The sequence below is a fragment of the Catharus ustulatus genome, chromosome 5, assembly GCF_009819885.2.
Source record: "Catharus ustulatus isolate bCatUst1 chromosome 5, bCatUst1.pri.v2, whole genome shotgun sequence".
Classification (NCBI taxonomy): Eukaryota; Metazoa; Chordata; class Aves; order Passeriformes; family Turdidae; genus Catharus; species Catharus ustulatus.
In genome coordinates this window covers 4,351,633-4,370,140 of record NC_046225.1, presented here as the reverse complement: position 1 = coordinate 4,370,140, position 18,508 = coordinate 4,351,633, and the positions used below count along the sequence as shown (strand labels likewise).

Here is an 18,508-nt window from a genome sequence, read left to right as displayed (position 1 = left end):
GGAACAGACATAGACTCCTTAAAACTGTCATTTTCAGCATTACAGACACATGAGAAATTCAGCTTGTCTACTGCAGCATTTGCATTAGGACCAAAGATGGCTCTCCACCATCTGTGGTAATAAAATTATTTTCAACATGAGTAAAAAAGAAAGAATCAGGAACACTCCTTCCCTCTGAATCCCACTGACACAGAGGATTTTCCTAGCAAGAGATGTTTTTTCTCAAGCTTTACACTCAAATTCACATCATGTCAGGTCACTAGTATGCAAATTTGCCCTTGAGTCCCTTCATTTCCAATCAGAGCTTCACAGGGCTCGAGCAAGGGCAACAAGCACAAATTTTTGTTTTGTTCAGCAAACAAGGACAGTAAAGAAAAGCTAGAAAAAGGGCAAATCTTGTGGACAAAGTCCCATCTAATTCTGAGTGTCACACACACACAGTACAGGTAGAGAGGAAGACTCACCACCTCTTCCAGTACCAGGACCAAAAGGTAAAACCATCAAGTAAACCTAGCAGGACCCAGGATCAAAACACGCAGAGTCACAGTAGGCTGATGTAAGGAACATGCCAAACATTTGTGCTGTGGATCCTAAGAGAGGTTCAAAGGAGCACAGGAATATCACACAGGCCTTGGACATGACAGTGGGAAAACCATATCAGTGTGGGCAAGCTCCTGTTGTTCCTCAGTAAATTCCACACAACCAGTCTGAAGCAAGCAGGAAAATGAGTGAATGGAAAATGGAATCAAGAAAGGGAACTTTGAGAGAGTGGGAACAACGTCAGAACGCCTGTGCACAATTGGGAGCCAGCCAGCACTCAGGGAGTATCTCAACACCTTTTGTCTCTATCTAGTGACAAATCTAGGCCATCTGCCCAGCACATGCACTATCACAGCATTCAGCAAGGCAAGACAAGGTTCTTTGTCTGTGGGCTGTTAGTATCCTGTATGATTATAACCTGACACTGGCCTTTTGACCCTATAGAGCAATTTCAACTTGCATTTCCTTGTACACTTCTTCAATCCAGACCATGGGAACAGTTTGGCAACGACCTGGTTTGTCAATGTATGTACCAGCCTCTTTTCCACTGCAAAACAACAACACTGGAAATCAAAAATCTTGTGCTTTTGGACTTTCTCTTCACTTCTCATTCCAAAATGAAAACAAGCATTGTTTTAATTTGAGCTACCCAGAGTAAGTGACAGACCTCAGTTTCTTTCAACCACAACAAAGCACTTTTTCCTATTAAGCTGACCAGGTTGTTCTGATTCGATTTCCTCTTTTTAGGACACTTCTATTTTGCTTTGTCTCATCAGCAGTGCATTTGTATTGATGTCTACACTTCTGCACCTAAAGTGTGAACCAAAACTAGCAGAGGTTAACACTTGTATTATTTTGTGGGCATACCAAGAACACTTTTAGCAGGTTTGGTGCCCATTGTGCTAAGAAGAAGTTGGTAACTGAAGTTTTGGCAATACCTCACTGTGGAGACAGCCTTAAAAAGTCCATTAGGATGCAAAAGGAAAACCTGAGTGAACAGGACTAATCATCCTTGTAAATAAACGTCACAGCCAAGATTTCTAGAAAGATTAAACTCATCTTTCACACACCTCCTAAGGAGAAATTAAATTACCTTCCCCAATGAAAGGCTCATTCATAACTAGAACATTTTTTATTTTTAAAGGAGTCCCTCTTAATGTTAGTCCTTTCAATGGAAAATTACATCAAACATTGGTTTTGTGAAGAGATTCCCAATTGTCAACTATTTCCAGGTCATTTTAGTCAAGCCTCCAAAACCAAAAGTCTTTCTTAAAAAAAATTCCCCACTGACATCCTTGCAGAAAAAAATTGACTCTAACAATTACTCACTTTGGGCTTGGGGTTTTTTGGCACTTTCTCCTGATCAGCAGCAATATTCAACTAGCTAAATCCATTATTCACTCCTACATTTAAATACATAAGGGATACACTGCATTTATCTGCAAATTATTCTACTTGTAGCATCTATCAAAAAGACAAAGCAGAGGTTGAAGAGGAAAAGTGGTACATGTCTCCCTTTTATAGCTCCAAATCAAATGAAAAACCACTGTCACTCAATCCTTTATTCAAATCTTCAATATGTTTCCACAAGTCTCTTACTGAGTAGAATAAGAATATTAAAGATTTTCTACAAGTTATTGCTTAAAATGATGAGATCTGTAAGCAGAAGTCTGAAGCACAACTAGAAAGTGTTAAACCAACAGACCATGATCAAAAATTGGTTATCACTTCCATCAGACATATGAACTCTGCTCTGGTTCCTGTGACTCTACTGACAGCAACCCTGAACTATAATAGGAGTCTGAAAAAAAACCTGCACATGAACTAAAGTACCAACCAAGACATTCACCTCAGCTCAATACTACTTTGTTCTGGTGATGGAGAAAGGAGGCAAGCACCTTGATCAACAAGATGCCAAATGCCTCAATGAAACCACAACCTGTCCCCAAAATTCAGCAGTCAGCAGGTTTGCAAGGGCAGAAAATGAAAAAAGCAAAAACAAAACAAAAAAAGAAAGATGCAGGTTTTCAGATTAGAAAGACAAGTAAGTCTAAACTGAGAAGTCAGATCCTATGTAAAAACTTTTCCAGACTTTGAAGTTGAACAGATTAGGGGTTTAGTCAGTCTGTGTCATTTACTTTTACTCACTTTCTAAAAGAGAAAAAATCAGTCTTTATTCATTAAATGAGGCACCAAATTAAAAACAACCCATTAAAACAAGAATCTTCTCCCTTTCCAAATCCCTGACCCATAAATACCACTTCCCTTTAAAATATGTGGTGCAAATTAATCTTGCTTAAAAATTTAGGCAAGACTTTTGTAGTGTTTCTTGAAACTTTTCATGCAGGGTACATTTTCTCATATCTTTTTTTAGCGTAAAAATATTAATTTGGAGATTAAATGAGATATGAATCAACTAACCTTTCACAATAGTGCATTAAAACCAAATAAAAAACCCCACTCTATGACATGGTCACTGGTCCCAACACTTTTTAAAGGCAGGGTTTTTCCAGTTCAGCATTTGTAGCACTACTTTATCTTCTGTTATTCCAGAGCAATTTAATTTTGCTGTTTCTCAGCTCATCAATACATTCCAAACCATCTCTTCCTCACCTGGTACATCCAATAAAAATGGTGAAAACAAGATCTGTTGTTTTCTTCTGTTGGACCACAAATCCTGAAGCACATTATTAAGCAGAAACAAATCACTCAAATTCCTGTGCACAGTTTATTAAATGCTGCATATTAAGATTCCACCCTCCTGCCTGGATGTGCAAGCCTCTTTGGTTTTTGAAAAGAATGAACAGATAGAGAACTAATTCTAATTACATCTAGACTACAACTAGAGTTACAATTTTGTACATGATTTTGTATAGACCTGGTTGCAAACTTGCTGAAAAGTTCTGACAGAATGCTCAGGTTTGCTTTTTAAGTTCTCCAAGACCTGAAAAAGAACACAGTAGGAAGCTGGAGAAAAGTTGACAAGCCAGTGCTCAGCAGCTCACCTCATTAGAAATTGGTTATTATCAAGAATAAACACAAGATACAAATATAAGATGCCAGAAAAAGTTTGAAACTGCACAAATATTACAAAATGGCAAGCCCCAATAGCTACAAGGATTTATGATCATAGACATGAAATGTTTGCATTTATTTCCAAACCAGGAAATTAAGATGTTCTGTAGAGTTGGGATTGTGCTGCTAATTAGCACGGAGTTAATGATTAAAGGACAGACACACAATAATAAAAAAAGAAGGACAGATCCACATCCCCTCTGACTGCAGGATCAGAACATGCTATGTGGGTTTCCATAATGCAATGGCAGGTGGAATAGTCACCCATCCAGTCCTGCACATCCTAAATGGTACAAAACTTCAAACGACAGCAGTGTGCAAACAAGATTTATTCCACACAGCTTCAGCAGTTGAATTCACTGAGCAGAACTGTTGCACAGTGTCAGAAGCTGCTGGGTAGCAGGGGGAGTATTTGGCTCAGAACTACACTCAAAATGAAGGAAACAATCTTAAAATCTTCACATCCCAAAGAAATCAGCCAACAGACACATGAAGTAGAAAAGAAAAACAATTTAGCAATGCTATAGATGCCAAAGTTCAGTGTCAAATGACTGCCTACAGTCAACTTCAGTGGTGTGATACACAGCACAAGATGCAGTGGGTTTGGTATCAGCAATAAAATCTGTAAACATTTTACAGTGGTGCATTTTCATTCTAAGCTGCAGAAAAGTGAAAGTTGCACACAATAAGAAAAGATAAACAGCAATAGAAGGAATAGTTTATCATCTCCAAACAAGGAATTCTGCCGGATTTTTCTCATAAATGTTTCAAATCTGATGCTATAAAGACTGAGTTAAGCACCTAAGCTTACAAGCCTTTGCAAAAGATGACAGGTAAAAAAACCACCTTCAGACAGGAAGCCAAGTTTCTTCCTGTTGTTTAATCAACAATTACTAAGATTAGAAGGTTTCTTTCTTCTTCACTAAAGTAATGATTAAATGAAACACTTTAGGACAACATTTTGTATGGCAGGAGTATATTCTATGGCCTATTCTATGGGGGAGTAGGACAGCACAGGAAAAAGTGTTTCATGCTGCCAAAAGTGAGTGTGGGCTTCTTTTAGCAGTGAATGTAGGTAAAATCCCTCCTGCTTGATAAAAATTCCAAAGTGTCATCAGGGGAGGAAAAACAAAAGTAATGATTCTTGCCATACAGGTAGAACATATGAAAAAATGTGTAATAAAACCTCTTCTTCTTGACGCCCCCATCTTTTTCCCCCCAAGAAAGAAGAGTATAAATACACTAAAGACCTTAATGACAACTGATCAGCTTTCACCATCCATCCCAACTCTACTCTTGGCATCCAGATAACACTGACACGATGTGCAAAGTCCTCATCTTGGGCTGCATTGCAGTAGCAGTTCTCATGACTGCAGCATATGGAGCGTCTCTTCAGAAGTGTGCACTATCGCCTGCTGAAAGAAAGCGGTGTTACCTTCACTATGCAATAATGGATTTACGACTCCTGAAACACATTGACAATGTAAGTGGTGACTTTCTTCTATCTGAAGATTCATTTGTATTTGCTTCTTTCTATATAATTTTTTTCAGAAAAATTAACTCTTTTCCTCCCTTCTCTACAGGATTTTCTTGACTTTTATACACCGAACGACAAACGGGTAAGTTTGAATTTTCTGTTCAGTTTTAATTCAATTTAGGGAGTGCAACTTCTTAAAACTTCTGTTTCTGCTTTTTATTCTCAAGCATGAAAAGGCTGACATGCAATATTGTCTTATTGCCTCTGTGCAATAAGTAACACAAAATGAATACTTCATATTCATCCTGCTTAAATCATGCTTGAATTAACAGCGGAAAAAAAGGTGTTAATGAACAATTTAAAGATGGTATGAGATTTGCAGGAGGCAATACTCTTAACTCCAACACAGAACAATTCTGAGAATGAAACCAGACTTAGATTAAAGCAGCATCCACATGAAATCACCCACATTTTATCTAAATCAGAGGCAGAGTCACTGGTTGGTTCTACTCAAGAAGTTTTCTGCATTTCATCAAGGATGAAACTCAGTTATGCTCTACTTAATTCTCTTCATGAGTAAAACTTAAGCAAGTCCTTCTGGATAGACAAGCTGTAAATCATATTGTATGGCACTGAGTCAATACCTGAGCCTTATTCCCACAAGAATACCATAATTGTGGCCACCTCTCTCTGAAACACAGCACATCAGCGTGCAGTGTTCCAAATACAGCTCTACTGCAGACAGGCTGCTGATCTGTACTACCTTTCATTCAGCCCCATAAAGTAGAGAATAAATTATTTACTACTGGGAATTAGTTAAAAGCTTTATAGTTATCTGCTTTGAACCTCTGCTAGGTTTCTAATTGAGAAGACTTCTCACTTAACAACACTTTTGTTTCAGTACAGATTTAGAGTCAGATTCTGCAACCACTTCCTTATCTGTGTCCCTTTTCTTAGGTGCTGGCAGCATTAAGACCTGGCTATCTCAGAGCTCCAAGGCTTAAATGCAAATGTTTGGGGCTGATCAGTAACATTCTCAGGGAGTGCCTGAAATAGCTTGCAAAAGTGGTGCACAAGGTTATTTACCTGTTCAAAAGCCTGCTCTGATGCAGACATTAGATAAAGCGACCAAACTGCATCAAGTGAAGATGTCTCTAGGAGAGGCCACCTGTTTGCTAACCCATGATTTTCAGATGGCAACCAGGAGCAAGGCTCAGCTCAAGAACAAATATTGCAGCTTTGTGTCCCCAAGTGATACTGCAACACTTTAAGTGTCTTGCAAACTTCTCAAAAGCTACAGAACTAAGGCCACACATAACATCCCCCAATACAACTTTGAGGGCAACAAATGAATTGTAATACACAGCAGAAAACGAACAGCTCAGTTCCTAAGAGGAGGGTAAGAACAACAGGGAGCTGAGATTTTGAAAACTGGAAAAAGGAAAACAAGATACATGTCTAACGATCTTACTGACTGTTCTAGGAGTGCAACCACACAACTCTAGCGTGTTTCCTGAAAGAACTGAAGGTGTTGAAAGAAGATGTGGAAGAGAGCGACAAGCAACATGTTATGAATATTGAAAAGAATCTTGAGGCTCTTATGGTAGGCAATCTTTTACAAGTTGTACCAAAAAAAGGGAAATAAAAATAAGTGTTTCACCATTAAAGAAAAACATGCCAGAATCAGCATGTTCATGCATCAAGATCTGTTTCATGAGTGTTACCAACTCATGAAAATACAGGGTTTTGTACGAAAATACGCTAAGATTACCTATGTAAAAACATCTATTTGCATGGTAATCTAGTACAGTAAAATGGATTTGAGCCCTGCTGGTTACACAAGCCAACTTTTAACAAAATATGACATTTTCTTTGCTGAATCATGCAAAGCATCTTATATTGACAAAAGCTTACTTTTAGGAGCATAACAAATATTTACATAGCAATGGCTTTGAAAACTGCCCTAAGTTTACGACTGGAGGGCACAGGGATGAATGTAGCACACCCTGACGTGCTACTACAATAAAATCCATGGCTTAGAGATCCTTGTAGCACTTCAGGAGTACTCTTCAGGCTACAAATATTAAGGATTTATTTTTTTGTTAAAGGAAAATCTTTACAGAAGTTGATGTATCATTGTTAAAACCAGCTAGCAAAGTTATCACCAATCGATAAAATTCTCTGTATTGCAGGACCCTCATTTCTCAGACCCAACATGCAAGAAGTGTGAATCCCATGAGAAGAAAAAGTTTGCTGAATTTCACGAAGAAATGACCAGCTTCTTGCAATCTATGGAGAAACAAGTTGTATAAACCAGTTTTTTTACTGCTACATTATTTATTGAATATTTAATTCTGAATAATTTATATGTTTTGCCACGTGGCATAGTACTAGCTTGTTGTCCATTTTGAGACCACTAAATGTTCTTAATGTGGGTGGTTAAGACAGCCTAAGATCATACTTGATCCTTTCTGTAAGCCCTAGGGGCTCAGCATTTTTTGGGAAATTCCTTCACTAACACTTTGACAACAACCTGAGACAACTATTTATTGAAAAAGCTATTAAAAGTTACTTGTAGATTTTATTAATAAATGTCATGGACAAATAAAAATCATGTCTAGAGTCTTCTTTGTTATGATACTGTCCTTTTTACAGGTGACTTAGTACTCCAATTTTTTAAAAACACACAACAAACCCCAATGAAGCATTCAGCAGCATGCAAGTGTGCAGGTTGTCCAGATTCAAAGCAAGGCACCTGCACATAATCATTTTCAAGCAATATAAAATGCCAGTTTATGCTGGCATATAGCACAAGGTATAGAATACCAAACTGTTTCCCCTCAAAAGAGAAACCTTTTTTTCCTGAGCTGTGCTGCTTAGCTACACAAGCTTGCTGCAGGACACATTTTTCTCATTTGCTGTGAGCAAAACACACAGTTCTCAAAACTTTTCAGAGACAGGGAAGCATTATGAAAACAGTAACACACCTCAAATAACAACTGTCCAGGTAACTGAAGTCCCAGAATAAAACTGACATGAAATTAAGGATTAATGTGCAAATAATCCACGTGGACACACTGCATTGTCAGAAATCTTTCTGTGGAAGCTCAGAAATGTCCTTTCTCCCACAAGGCAGATGGGAATAACATCATCAGTTGTGTGACATGGTAATTTTATGCAGAAATAAACAAGGTAAATGCAAAAGCCTCAAGTCAACACTAACAAGACAGGCTGTAATTGATGAAAGTGAGCCTACAACAGCTACCTGCTATCGTTTAGACTTTGATGTGCTTTCCTGGTGGGTGTGGTATGGAGTACTTCACCTTGCACTTAAAACCAGACTAACAATGGAAAAATCAGCAGTTTCCTAGCATGCTGCAAAGAGAAAATAGGCGTTAATGACAGCTTTCTGCCAAAACTGGGAAAATACTCACAGCACAGTCGTCTGTCTCTACTCATCTTCTCTTCCCACGGTGAAGGAGCGCTCTGTCCCCACCCACAAGGACTCAGGAAAGTAAATACTGTCACCTCAGCCACAAACAGATAAGCTCCACCCTCTCCTCAAATCAGATGACAGTAGTAACAAAAATACTTTAATACAGTAGGACACTGAAGATGAGAAAACAGGCAAGAAATTTTCACATAATTCCTTCCACCTTGTCAATCTTTGTAGAAAAATCCTCTTCTTCTTACTTCAAGAATTCTTAAACGCAGCATGCAGAAAGAAACAGCATCACACACAACATAGGACTTTGCAAACAAACCTCTTCCAGTATCAGCTTAGACATCAGTCTGCAGTGCTGCCCCAGCTCTCAGCAAAGGAGCAGTTTTCAGTAAACACAATTCTCTTATAAATGAGGCTTCCTTTATTACTTTCTTAAGCACAACTTCAGTAGCTGGGTAAAACCTACCCTGGAGTCAGCCTGTGCAGCTGGACATCCCACATGGAATAACCAAGACCTTTCCTAAGTCCTTAAACAGCAAGCATCAGGTAAGGCAGGAGCAGTCAAATATTTCAGAAAGCAGGAAATGATGGTAAACAGATACTCACCCATGTATTCATAAGGAAAGGCAGAAGCTGGAGCTCACTAACGATTTCATAAACACAAGCAGTGTGAAACTAGATACACTTTTCTTCGCATTTGGTCTGCACAAACTGCTTTGGAGTTGGGCTATTGTGAGACAGCTGAAGGTTTAGTCATGGAAAGAGGTTTTGCCTGTCCTGGCTCTAGTTTTGGGGATCACTTTTACACAGTAACCACGATCTGCTGTGGATTTTCAAAGCATGTTCAGGCTCCCTTACTGCCCAGCACCTCCAGCACGAAGTTCAAGACATTTTTTCAAAGAAATACTTGTATAAAGACTGCTGACATAAAGAGCTAGCTGAGGTGTGAGGAAGGTGCCTGTGCTACACAGTTATGCCTGTCAAATCCACATCTTAACATGGGTAGGTCCACATTCTTAAACAGGACCTGCAGGATCAGCTTCTGTATTTGCCAAAGCTTTAAAAGAATCTATAGAGAAATAGGATGTAGTTAAAAGCATCTGAAAATGTGTAACAAGGTGAACTTTACTAGACATACCTTGCCCCTCTAAGTTGTAAAAAAATATACACAGAGCCCCTTACAATAGTAAGAAAAATTGATTTCCTCAGCTGCCTTCTCCTGCTTGACTGCACAGCTCTAGTATCAAGTTAAGATATGACACATGCCACGACATGCATTTGACATGGTAGGGGTGTATACTTATGTGGCATGTGACATTTATGTGACATGCACCTGACATGTGAACATATGAAGTCTGAGATGTGGCATGACTGATTTGATGCATGACAACATTATACAGTGGATGGGTCCTGCCTCGAGCAGAGACAAAACCATCTGTGGGATCATTTTTGCCCCTAAACTCAGGGGCACACAGTGGGTAAAGCAGAGAGATGGGAAAACACAATTTGGAGCTGAAGGGGATTTGATTTCTGGGTGAGAACAGTCTGTAATGTGAATTGTGTAATATTGTATGCAGCATGTGTGCATCTAGGATGGTTAGAACCCATAGTGTTAGACTAAACTAACTCAAACAACATCTTGGAGAGAGAGACATTGACTATGGAAATGCGACCTGTGTTCATTTGTAAGAAGGATGAACAAAGTTCTGGTTCCAGCTAGGACAGGGTTAAATTTCAGCAGTATCCAGCCAAGACACAGATGTCATTCTATACGACCTCACATCATGACCAGGGATGGAAGAAAGGAATCTTCTTCCAGGGAGGAGCTCATTCTGGTTCAGAAAATGGTGGAGGGAGCTGTTCTTTATTGTCAAGGACATTTATTGAACTTTTAACACCCTTGCAAAAAGGCAACACTGTGCTCTAGCCTGGAATACAATGGCCATTCCCAAGAACTCTTAGAAAACATTACATGGAACAAGTGCCACAATTAACTAAACATCACCACATAACCCCCCAAAGTTAAGGGACAGCAATAGAAAACAAGAACCAAAAAATTTTGGCCATTAGCCAAGAAAAGGTCAAAGACTAAGTAGTAACAAGTCTGTGAGTTTCAACAACTTTTAAATCAGCATAAGATCATCCCCACAGAAGACTCTAAATATTATCTGGAAGAACAGGTTAAGGAAAAAACAAATACCAGGAGGAGAAACTTCTTTGAGAATGCTCTAACATAAAGAAGGTGAAACATGACTACAGCACTGCTATTCCTGATGTATGAGTACACTGTGCAACTCCCCACCTCTTGCATGATTTCCAGAAATCATGGGACATAATCCAAGTGCACTGTCCATCTTGAACACACCAGCATTCACAACACCACAGCAACTCCAAACATGGCACTGAACAAAACCCTCCCAAGGTTACCATGTTCTTACCAGGACTTACAAGGAAGTAAATTGCTTTGTGACTGGCACCATTTTCCAGGTTACTCCATATGCAGATAATTTCACTAGGACTTGTCAGTGCAGTGATGAAGTCATATGAGGGTGAAGGAGTCCAACTCATCCATAAGCATTAACATTGATGGGGCAAACAACATAAGCTGAAAAAACCTTGTTGTTGATGACTTCTGTACTACATAGCATTATTTTCTTATTTGCAGATTTGACAGCTGCATAATATTTTAAAACCACTACCAGAACCAGTAATTGTCACAAAACAGTTGAGTAACAGCTGGGCATTCACATTTGGAAATACAAAACTTATTTTTTAACTCTTCTAGTACAAATAAACTATAAGACACTTGGGAAATTCACAGTAAACAAAACGCACAGCAAATGATGGAAGCTTACAGATAAAGCATAGATTGCCCACTCCTTTTTTTTTCCTGAAAGACTCTTATATTGGTATGCCCTTTTTTTTTTTTAAAGAAATCCAGCTTTTAGTGATTTTTCTTTTTTAAATTTAGGAGAAAGAGAGGAAAAAGAAGAAATCAATATATAGAAATCATGAAAATATCAGGAAAAGTTATCAACTCCATGGGGTGGGGATTTGTAGGAACAGGGTTGAGGGAGCTGAAATGAGGTACGTGGCAAAACAGATTTACCTATAGGAAAACATCCATTCTGGGAAAAAACTGAACTGCTACAGGTGGTTTAATAACTGCATTCAAACTGACAAAAAGCAGTTCTGTAATTGTCTTCATCCTGCAACTATGAACTTAAAGTTGAACATTTCACTACTCAGAACTCTATTTACTGAAACAGATCATTCAAACTGACTTAACATTCAATCCACCTCCATCAATCACTGAACTGCTCAATGTGTGGAGACTTCACAATCCATGATCCATAACTGTGCTGCTCTAAGTAGCTCTGCAGCAGGCTTTTAGCTTCTTGGTACAACTGAGATTTAACCTAAAAAAAAAAAAAAAACGAAAAAAGGAAAAAGCTTAAAATAAAAAATCTCAAGAATTACAGTTACAGAGACCTGTGCTCTTTACCACCAGTATGTGGTAAAGCACAAACACTGTAAAAATGCTAGATCTCCCTTTGTCAGCTCACCTTGGCCTCGTGGTACGTGGCAAACTGGAGCAGATCAGCCCGTCCTGCTTCGCTGGCGAGCATGCGGAAGCGGCTGAACATGGCGGCCTTGCACAGGCGGCTGGCCAGGCAGGTGCCGCTGCGGAACGGCGAGCTGTGGAAACAGGGCTGGAAATCAGGAACTGACTCGCTACAGGGAGTCTGCTCTGATCCTCACAGGGGCTTTTCCCTCCCTCCTAACACTCTGTGAATGCCATCACGCTGGAATTCATCTCATCTCAATTAGAATCCTCATTTGTTTTCTGCATTGTGAAAGAGAAAACATTTTCGCTAGTACAGACATCTCCACTGAGACAACTGTTTTCTTTGGTATATTGGCATCTCACTGAACTCACAAGATGTCTAAAACTTCACCTAATAACAGGACACCTTCATGCTAACACAGGAGAGAATTCCTCTCATAGCTTAAAAACTGAATCCTCCAATAAACCAGCGCAAACCCATTATTTCCAACAAAATGAAGATAAATGCTGACCTCTCAGTGGTTTTCCCACTCAATCCATCCACAACCTCCAGGGATGCATCTGACAATGTCCAATTCAAACTAAGTGACCACTGGTTCAAATCTGTTTGGATTGGCAGCGCAGCTTTCACCAAGTAAATATGAGATCTGTTGACCAGGTAAGGCACAGGAAGCTTTGAAATAAGTTCATCATCAAGGCGCTGCTTTATGGTTATGTCCAGTCCTTTTGTATCCTTACAGCTTCCATTTCCTAGTAAACAGGACATGATCAGTCACACACATCAAATAAAAAAGGTAAAAATGCAGCTATTCCTGCATTCTTAATCTATTATAGTCATTTTTTTGCATAAAAATGATATTTGTTAAGATCAAAATTTCCCACTTTCTTCTCCAGAGACACCATTATTTTCAGTGGATGCTTTCTTTCTTTGAACCACTGTTTTTCACCAACTCCTTATGGTCCCTGAAGAAGACGCCACTAAAACAGAACTTCATCCTTTCAGATCAGAAAACATGCTGAGGAGTTTGCCAAAACTACCTCAAATCCAACAGCATTTGTGACTGCCTACTAAATAAATACGCTTTGGTCCACTGCAGCTCAAGGAACAATTCTGTAACTCTCCAAAGAACTCGTGGTTTTATTCATGCTTTATAAAATGGAATATAAAAACACACAAACCCCCACCTGGAATTTGCACGGAACATACCCACAAGAATGTTGCTGATGTACACAGGCTCAATGAAGTGGCTCAGCAAGGCTCCCTGAAGACCAACCACCTCCCACTTGGTGAGTTTGTCCCCAGCTGACATGCTGCTCACTCTGACAGTCTTGGGGGGACAGCAAGCAGCCAGGTAAATCCTGCCTTCTAGAGCAACGTGCAGACTCAGCTCTTCACTGGCTTCATAAGCAGATATGGACTGGGGACCAAGATGCCTACAGCAGGAAAAGAGAACAGGTTTCAGTGAGAAGGCACTCTGATCACAGAGATTACACTAAGTGGTATCCAATGCTGTTTCTCAGAAAAAAATAATCAGTAAATCTAGGCCTAGTACTATCTTCAACGTCTGTAATTCTTAAGAACACCAGACTGAGCTGCTCTCGGGTGCCTAGAACACTGAAATCGGTGTTTAAATAGGAAACAAACACTCAATCTAATCTTAGCCACCAGTCTGCACACATTAAAAAGATCAGCTGCAAACAAGCTGTCACTTTTTGCCTACTCACACTCTAACAGAAGTTAGTTGAGAAAAAACAGCTGTAAGGTTCTGAAAATCTCCTTTAAAACATAGCTCACACTGTAATTCAAAATATTTAAATAAGAAGACACAACACAAGGGAGACAAAGCAGTGGCTTTCTGAAGCTAAATAGTTCTTCCCCTTATTTACAAAGGGGTAAGACATCAATGCAGAGCCTTTTGTTTCAACTCAAGGCTTTTTGTACTCCAGTCTTGTATGATGGCATTAAGTCATTACATCCACTTGCTCAGAGGTTAAATTCATGATTTTATAGCATTTTAATAGTATCTTGGGAAGGGGGTTCTTGTCTGTAATAAACAAAAGCTCGTCCTATAACCCATGTAGAAGATTTTAGTACCATCATATTGAGCTGTATCTCATATTTATCATTGTTACCCTGTACATTCATGTTCCCAAAACAAGGTAAAAATTAATCTTCCACTACATCTTGGGAAATGCCATGGTACTTACACCTCTGATTTTAACTGAGCAGTTCCTTTTGGAAGCTGGTTCATGTAGAGGGAGAGAGTTATATTTTGCTTCAAGGTAAGCAGCTTTGAGCCTGGTGCTGTGCAAAATATGGATCTCTCCGCCTTGGCTGGGTTTTTGTTATAGAACAGCAAAAGATGCCGGTACAAATATCTAGAAGAAAAATACATTATATACCTTATACAAAATATAAACATAAGTTTATGTTATTATATACTATTATATATATAATAAACTTAACTATAAAATTTGAGTGCAGCAAACTGAGACAAGATGGCTGCAAGGGGAGAATTTGCAGAGACATTCCCACCTGAGAAGGGAACGCCTGGCAGTGACAGTGGCATGGCTGTCGTGCAAGAGCCTCCCACAGGACTCGAACCTCCGGCTGTAGTTGCATTCTCCTGTCCCCAGAGCTACCACTTCATGCTGCCCACCTAAAACCAGAGATGCTGGTGAGTTCACCTGGCCTGGCTGCCCACCAAGGTGCTTCATACTCTGTGGGAAGAGGTTTCCCACTGCCCAAAACTCACAATCAAACCAGACTTGCCCTTTTCAATGATGAAGGCAGCCAGGGAACTGCCGCAGCTGTGGTACTCGGGGTGCTGGGTTGTCAGGCGGTTAAACACTTCCTCCAGTGTTTGTGAGAGCTTTTGATAGGTGTGTTCTCCTCCTAAATGAAACAATCATGACACAAATTTGCAGGTAGGGGAAAAAACAGACATGCCAAATTATAACCCTGAACACATGATGTAAGCACAACCACACGTACTTCCAGGATTCTGAATATCCACAGCTCAAGAACACAAACACTTGATGCTTTTATCATCCATTGCAATAACAACAGATATAATCCAAGTCTGATCAACTATTACACACAAGCTCAAGTAAGAGCAGAGAACACTGTTTCTGTTTCTATCACCTGGACTAGTGATTGAAATTCAAGCAATTTACTGTGTCCTGTAGAACCAACCCAAGTAATACTAGCTCTTACAGCTTTCAAATATGTTTAAAACAATAATAACAACACAGAACTAAATGTATTAAAAGAAGAAATTTTTTTAAAAAAGAAGTTATTTGCTGGGCAGCTTGAATCAACAAAGGAAAAACAAGACTATTCCTTACCAGTCCTTGAAACACAAGGAGTGTTTCCTGGAGGTCGGAGTTCAGCGGGAACACAGGAAAAATCTAAGAATTAAACAACATTTTGAAGTGGGATGGTCATTCCTAATTTGTAAACATGAATCTCACACCATTTCCAGCAAGTCAAACTTCCCAATTCTCTATGAATTTTCTTTTCTGATTCTGAAGTCCCTGTAAGCTCAGAACAACTCAGCAAAACTCAAAAGAAGATAAAATATTGTGGCAATTGAACTCTGTTGAAAGCTGTATCTCAGTGGGAAACCCTTTTAATAATAAAAATTCAAACCCACTTGAGATGTAGCTCATGTTGCTGTACTTAGTGAGCAGCAAATCAAGTGCAACAGCAACTAATTAATTCCTTCAGTATTCCTGGCATCAGTTGATGCAACTCTTAGTACACAAAATACAAAACAAATGACAAAAATAAAAAACAGTTTCAGAACCCAACTACAGATTTGCCCCAAGGATTCAAGAAACCTGACAGAGGCAAATAACTGCAGCATTTATAAAACCACATATTTTGCATAGGACACTGTTAAGCATTTCAAGTTCCAATTGGGTGTTGCCACAATATTTACCTGAATCTTCAAAAGACTTTGCCCCTGTGTTCTCCAAGTTAAGCAGCTCAGCAAGAGCCAGTTTAGCTGCATTTAACTTGGACTCCTTCTTGTTCTTTCCCAGTCCAGTCTTGTAGCAAACACCATTTATCACAGCACAAAAGGCAAAGTAAGGCCTTATGATATCACCTTGAAAGGAGAAGAAAAAAGCAGATGCAATCAGTGAAATTACTTTAGGGCACTTCATCCACAGCTTTACATCCTTATATTAATTCCTACAACAAATACAAGACAAAGAGACAATTTTGGCAAAGTACAACTCTCATCCCTAACCTCCGAAAATTCTGACAGCTTTCCCTTCACAAAGTTCTGGTAACAGCTATAATTAAACACAATCCACCTCATCATGAGAAACAGCTGTGGAGGCAGCAAAGGGGCAGCCAAAACCCAGCACACATGGGGGCAGTGCAATCAACAGTAAAAAGGTTCAGCTGTATCAGCACCTTCAAATCAATTCAGACCATCCCAAAGAAAAACAAATGTTACCTAATTTGGTAGCAGAAGTATTTACCTGCCACACTCGTTTCTTTCAATTCAAGCCGCAGGTGGTGTGTTTTGGCAAACAGATGCAAGGCAGATACTGAGTTTATTACTCCCTGTTTGTATCTTTCAATTAAATCCAGCTCTTCCTGTGAGGGAAGGACTGAAAATGTGGTGGGGTCTGCTCCTTTAAAAAGAAAAGATCCATAAACAAAATTAAGGAGAGAACTGAACACTTTCTGAAAATCTGTGTCAAATAAATGCTTTTCAGACGCTTCTTTAAAAAACAAACCCAAAGTTTACTGTAGAGCATTACTGCTTTATACTGAACCCTACATTTAGCAGCAACAGCAATTCCAAAATGGTGTGTACATCTTTTTCTAAAAGCATCAAAGCTTTTACTTGTTGTAAATCCAGTAATCTCTAAATATAGACAGTACTACAAAAAAATACAACATGTATCCCCCCTCCCCTCTCTCTTGAATCAACAATCAAATCCAAGTTGCTGAATAGCAAACAGTGGAAGCTGTGTTTTTTCCACACAAAGCTGTGCAGCAGTGGCACTCTGTTGTAAGACACTATAAAAGTTTCAGCAACCACTGCATGGATAAAATTATCAGCTTCAGGTGTGTGATACACCCAAGCACAACCACCTCTCAAGCCAACAACTAAAAGAAATCCTCACTTTTAAGTGTTTTAACAGGTGCCTTTACCTCAATATAACTACTCAAAGTGAGACAACTCAAAATACATCCTGGGACATCTCATATTGCAGTTAAAACCCTTTACAACATTATTTATGAAAATTCATGCAGCAGAACATATGCTATATTTTGTCAGTTTGCAGTACTTTTAATGTTTAACTTGAACTTCATAATTAAGTGATGCTGCTGTTACACAGGCCACCCAATAACAAATGGCTAACAAACTTGCAGCACAAAAAATTTAGAAGAGAACGAACAAGTTTAAAGAGATGATAAAAAAGTCATGTAAGAAAAAACAAGCGATAAGAAAAAGCAAAGTTACTTTCAACAGCATTAACAGCCAATCCCGGTGTATAAACTGCAAACTATACCTGGATTTTTCTTTGGTTCACTGCGCCTCATAGAACGTGGAAGATTCAGCCTTGTAGTCACAGGCTCGGAGAAATCCTTTGAAATCGCACGCCTGAGAACCTCGGGTGGCAAAATCTTCTCAGGGGCGCGGTCGAAGGCGAGCATTGTCGCACTCTCAAAGCAGCCATTGCTGCTCGCCATTTCCGACCGACCTACAGAAATTTCAACGCTGCCAATAGCAAAGACACCCTGCAAAAAAGCCAGCAGAGCCACTTTTCCACTTTGTTAAAGCGCCTTCCCTCACGATAACGCGGCTCTGCCCCTCAAGCCGCTCTTGAGGGAGCGAGGCGAGCTAAATCAGCAAAGCTGATCCCTCTCGAGTCTGCAGGCCGAGCTGGCGCTGCAGTGGAAGGATTTCCTACCTGCACCTTCTGCCCTCGTCCTGAGGATCCCTCAGCGCTCACTCCCGCGGGCAGGCGGAGCAGGGCTGAGGGCACACGGGGATGGAGCAGCCGGGGAGGTGCCAGCCGCCCTGAGGCGATGGGCTCCGAGAGCCGAGCAGCCCTCACGCCTCAGCCCGCCGGGCCCACACAGCCCGCCCTTCCCGCCCTCTCGTGAGGGGCGCGGCCGAGGCGCGAAGCCGCAGCTGCGCCTGAGGGAGCACCTGGGGGAGCGAGGCCGCCGCCCACTTTCACCCTTTCACGGCTTCACTAGCGCTTCCCAGGCACCTCCTCGCCTTCTCCGGCCGCTCCCACCGGGGATGGGCGGCACCCGAAGCCGCCACAGCCGTCACGGAGCGGGAGCAGCCGTCCCGATCCCAGCCAAAGCGCCGCGTCCCCGCTTCTCGGCCGGGCGGAGCTTCCCGCCTTGCCGAGCTTCAGTCGG

The 18,508-nt window shown here is 40.3% G+C and overlaps 1 protein-coding gene across 1 annotated transcript; it reads right to left on the bottom strand.

The window, feature by feature from the left end:
* Window positions 1-11,525: 11,525 nt before the first annotated feature.
* ADAD1 (adenosine deaminase domain containing 1) lies at window positions 11,526-17,914 on the bottom strand. Its single transcript, XM_033061191.1, has 11 exons — window positions 17,646-17,914; window positions 16,600-16,775; window positions 16,050-16,217; window positions 15,454-15,516; window positions 14,879-15,001; window positions 14,642-14,765; window positions 14,314-14,484; window positions 13,313-13,539; window positions 12,618-12,855; window positions 12,104-12,236; window positions 11,526-11,956 (listed from the first exon to the last, which is right to left on the bottom strand). Exons 1-11 carry the CDS (start codon window positions 17,822-17,824, stop codon window positions 11,843-11,845), a joined length of 1,716 nt encoding a protein of 571 aa, XP_032917082.1. The 5' UTR covers window positions 17,825-17,914; the 3' UTR covers window positions 11,526-11,842.
* Between the last annotated feature and the right edge of the window lie 594 nt (window positions 17,915-18,508).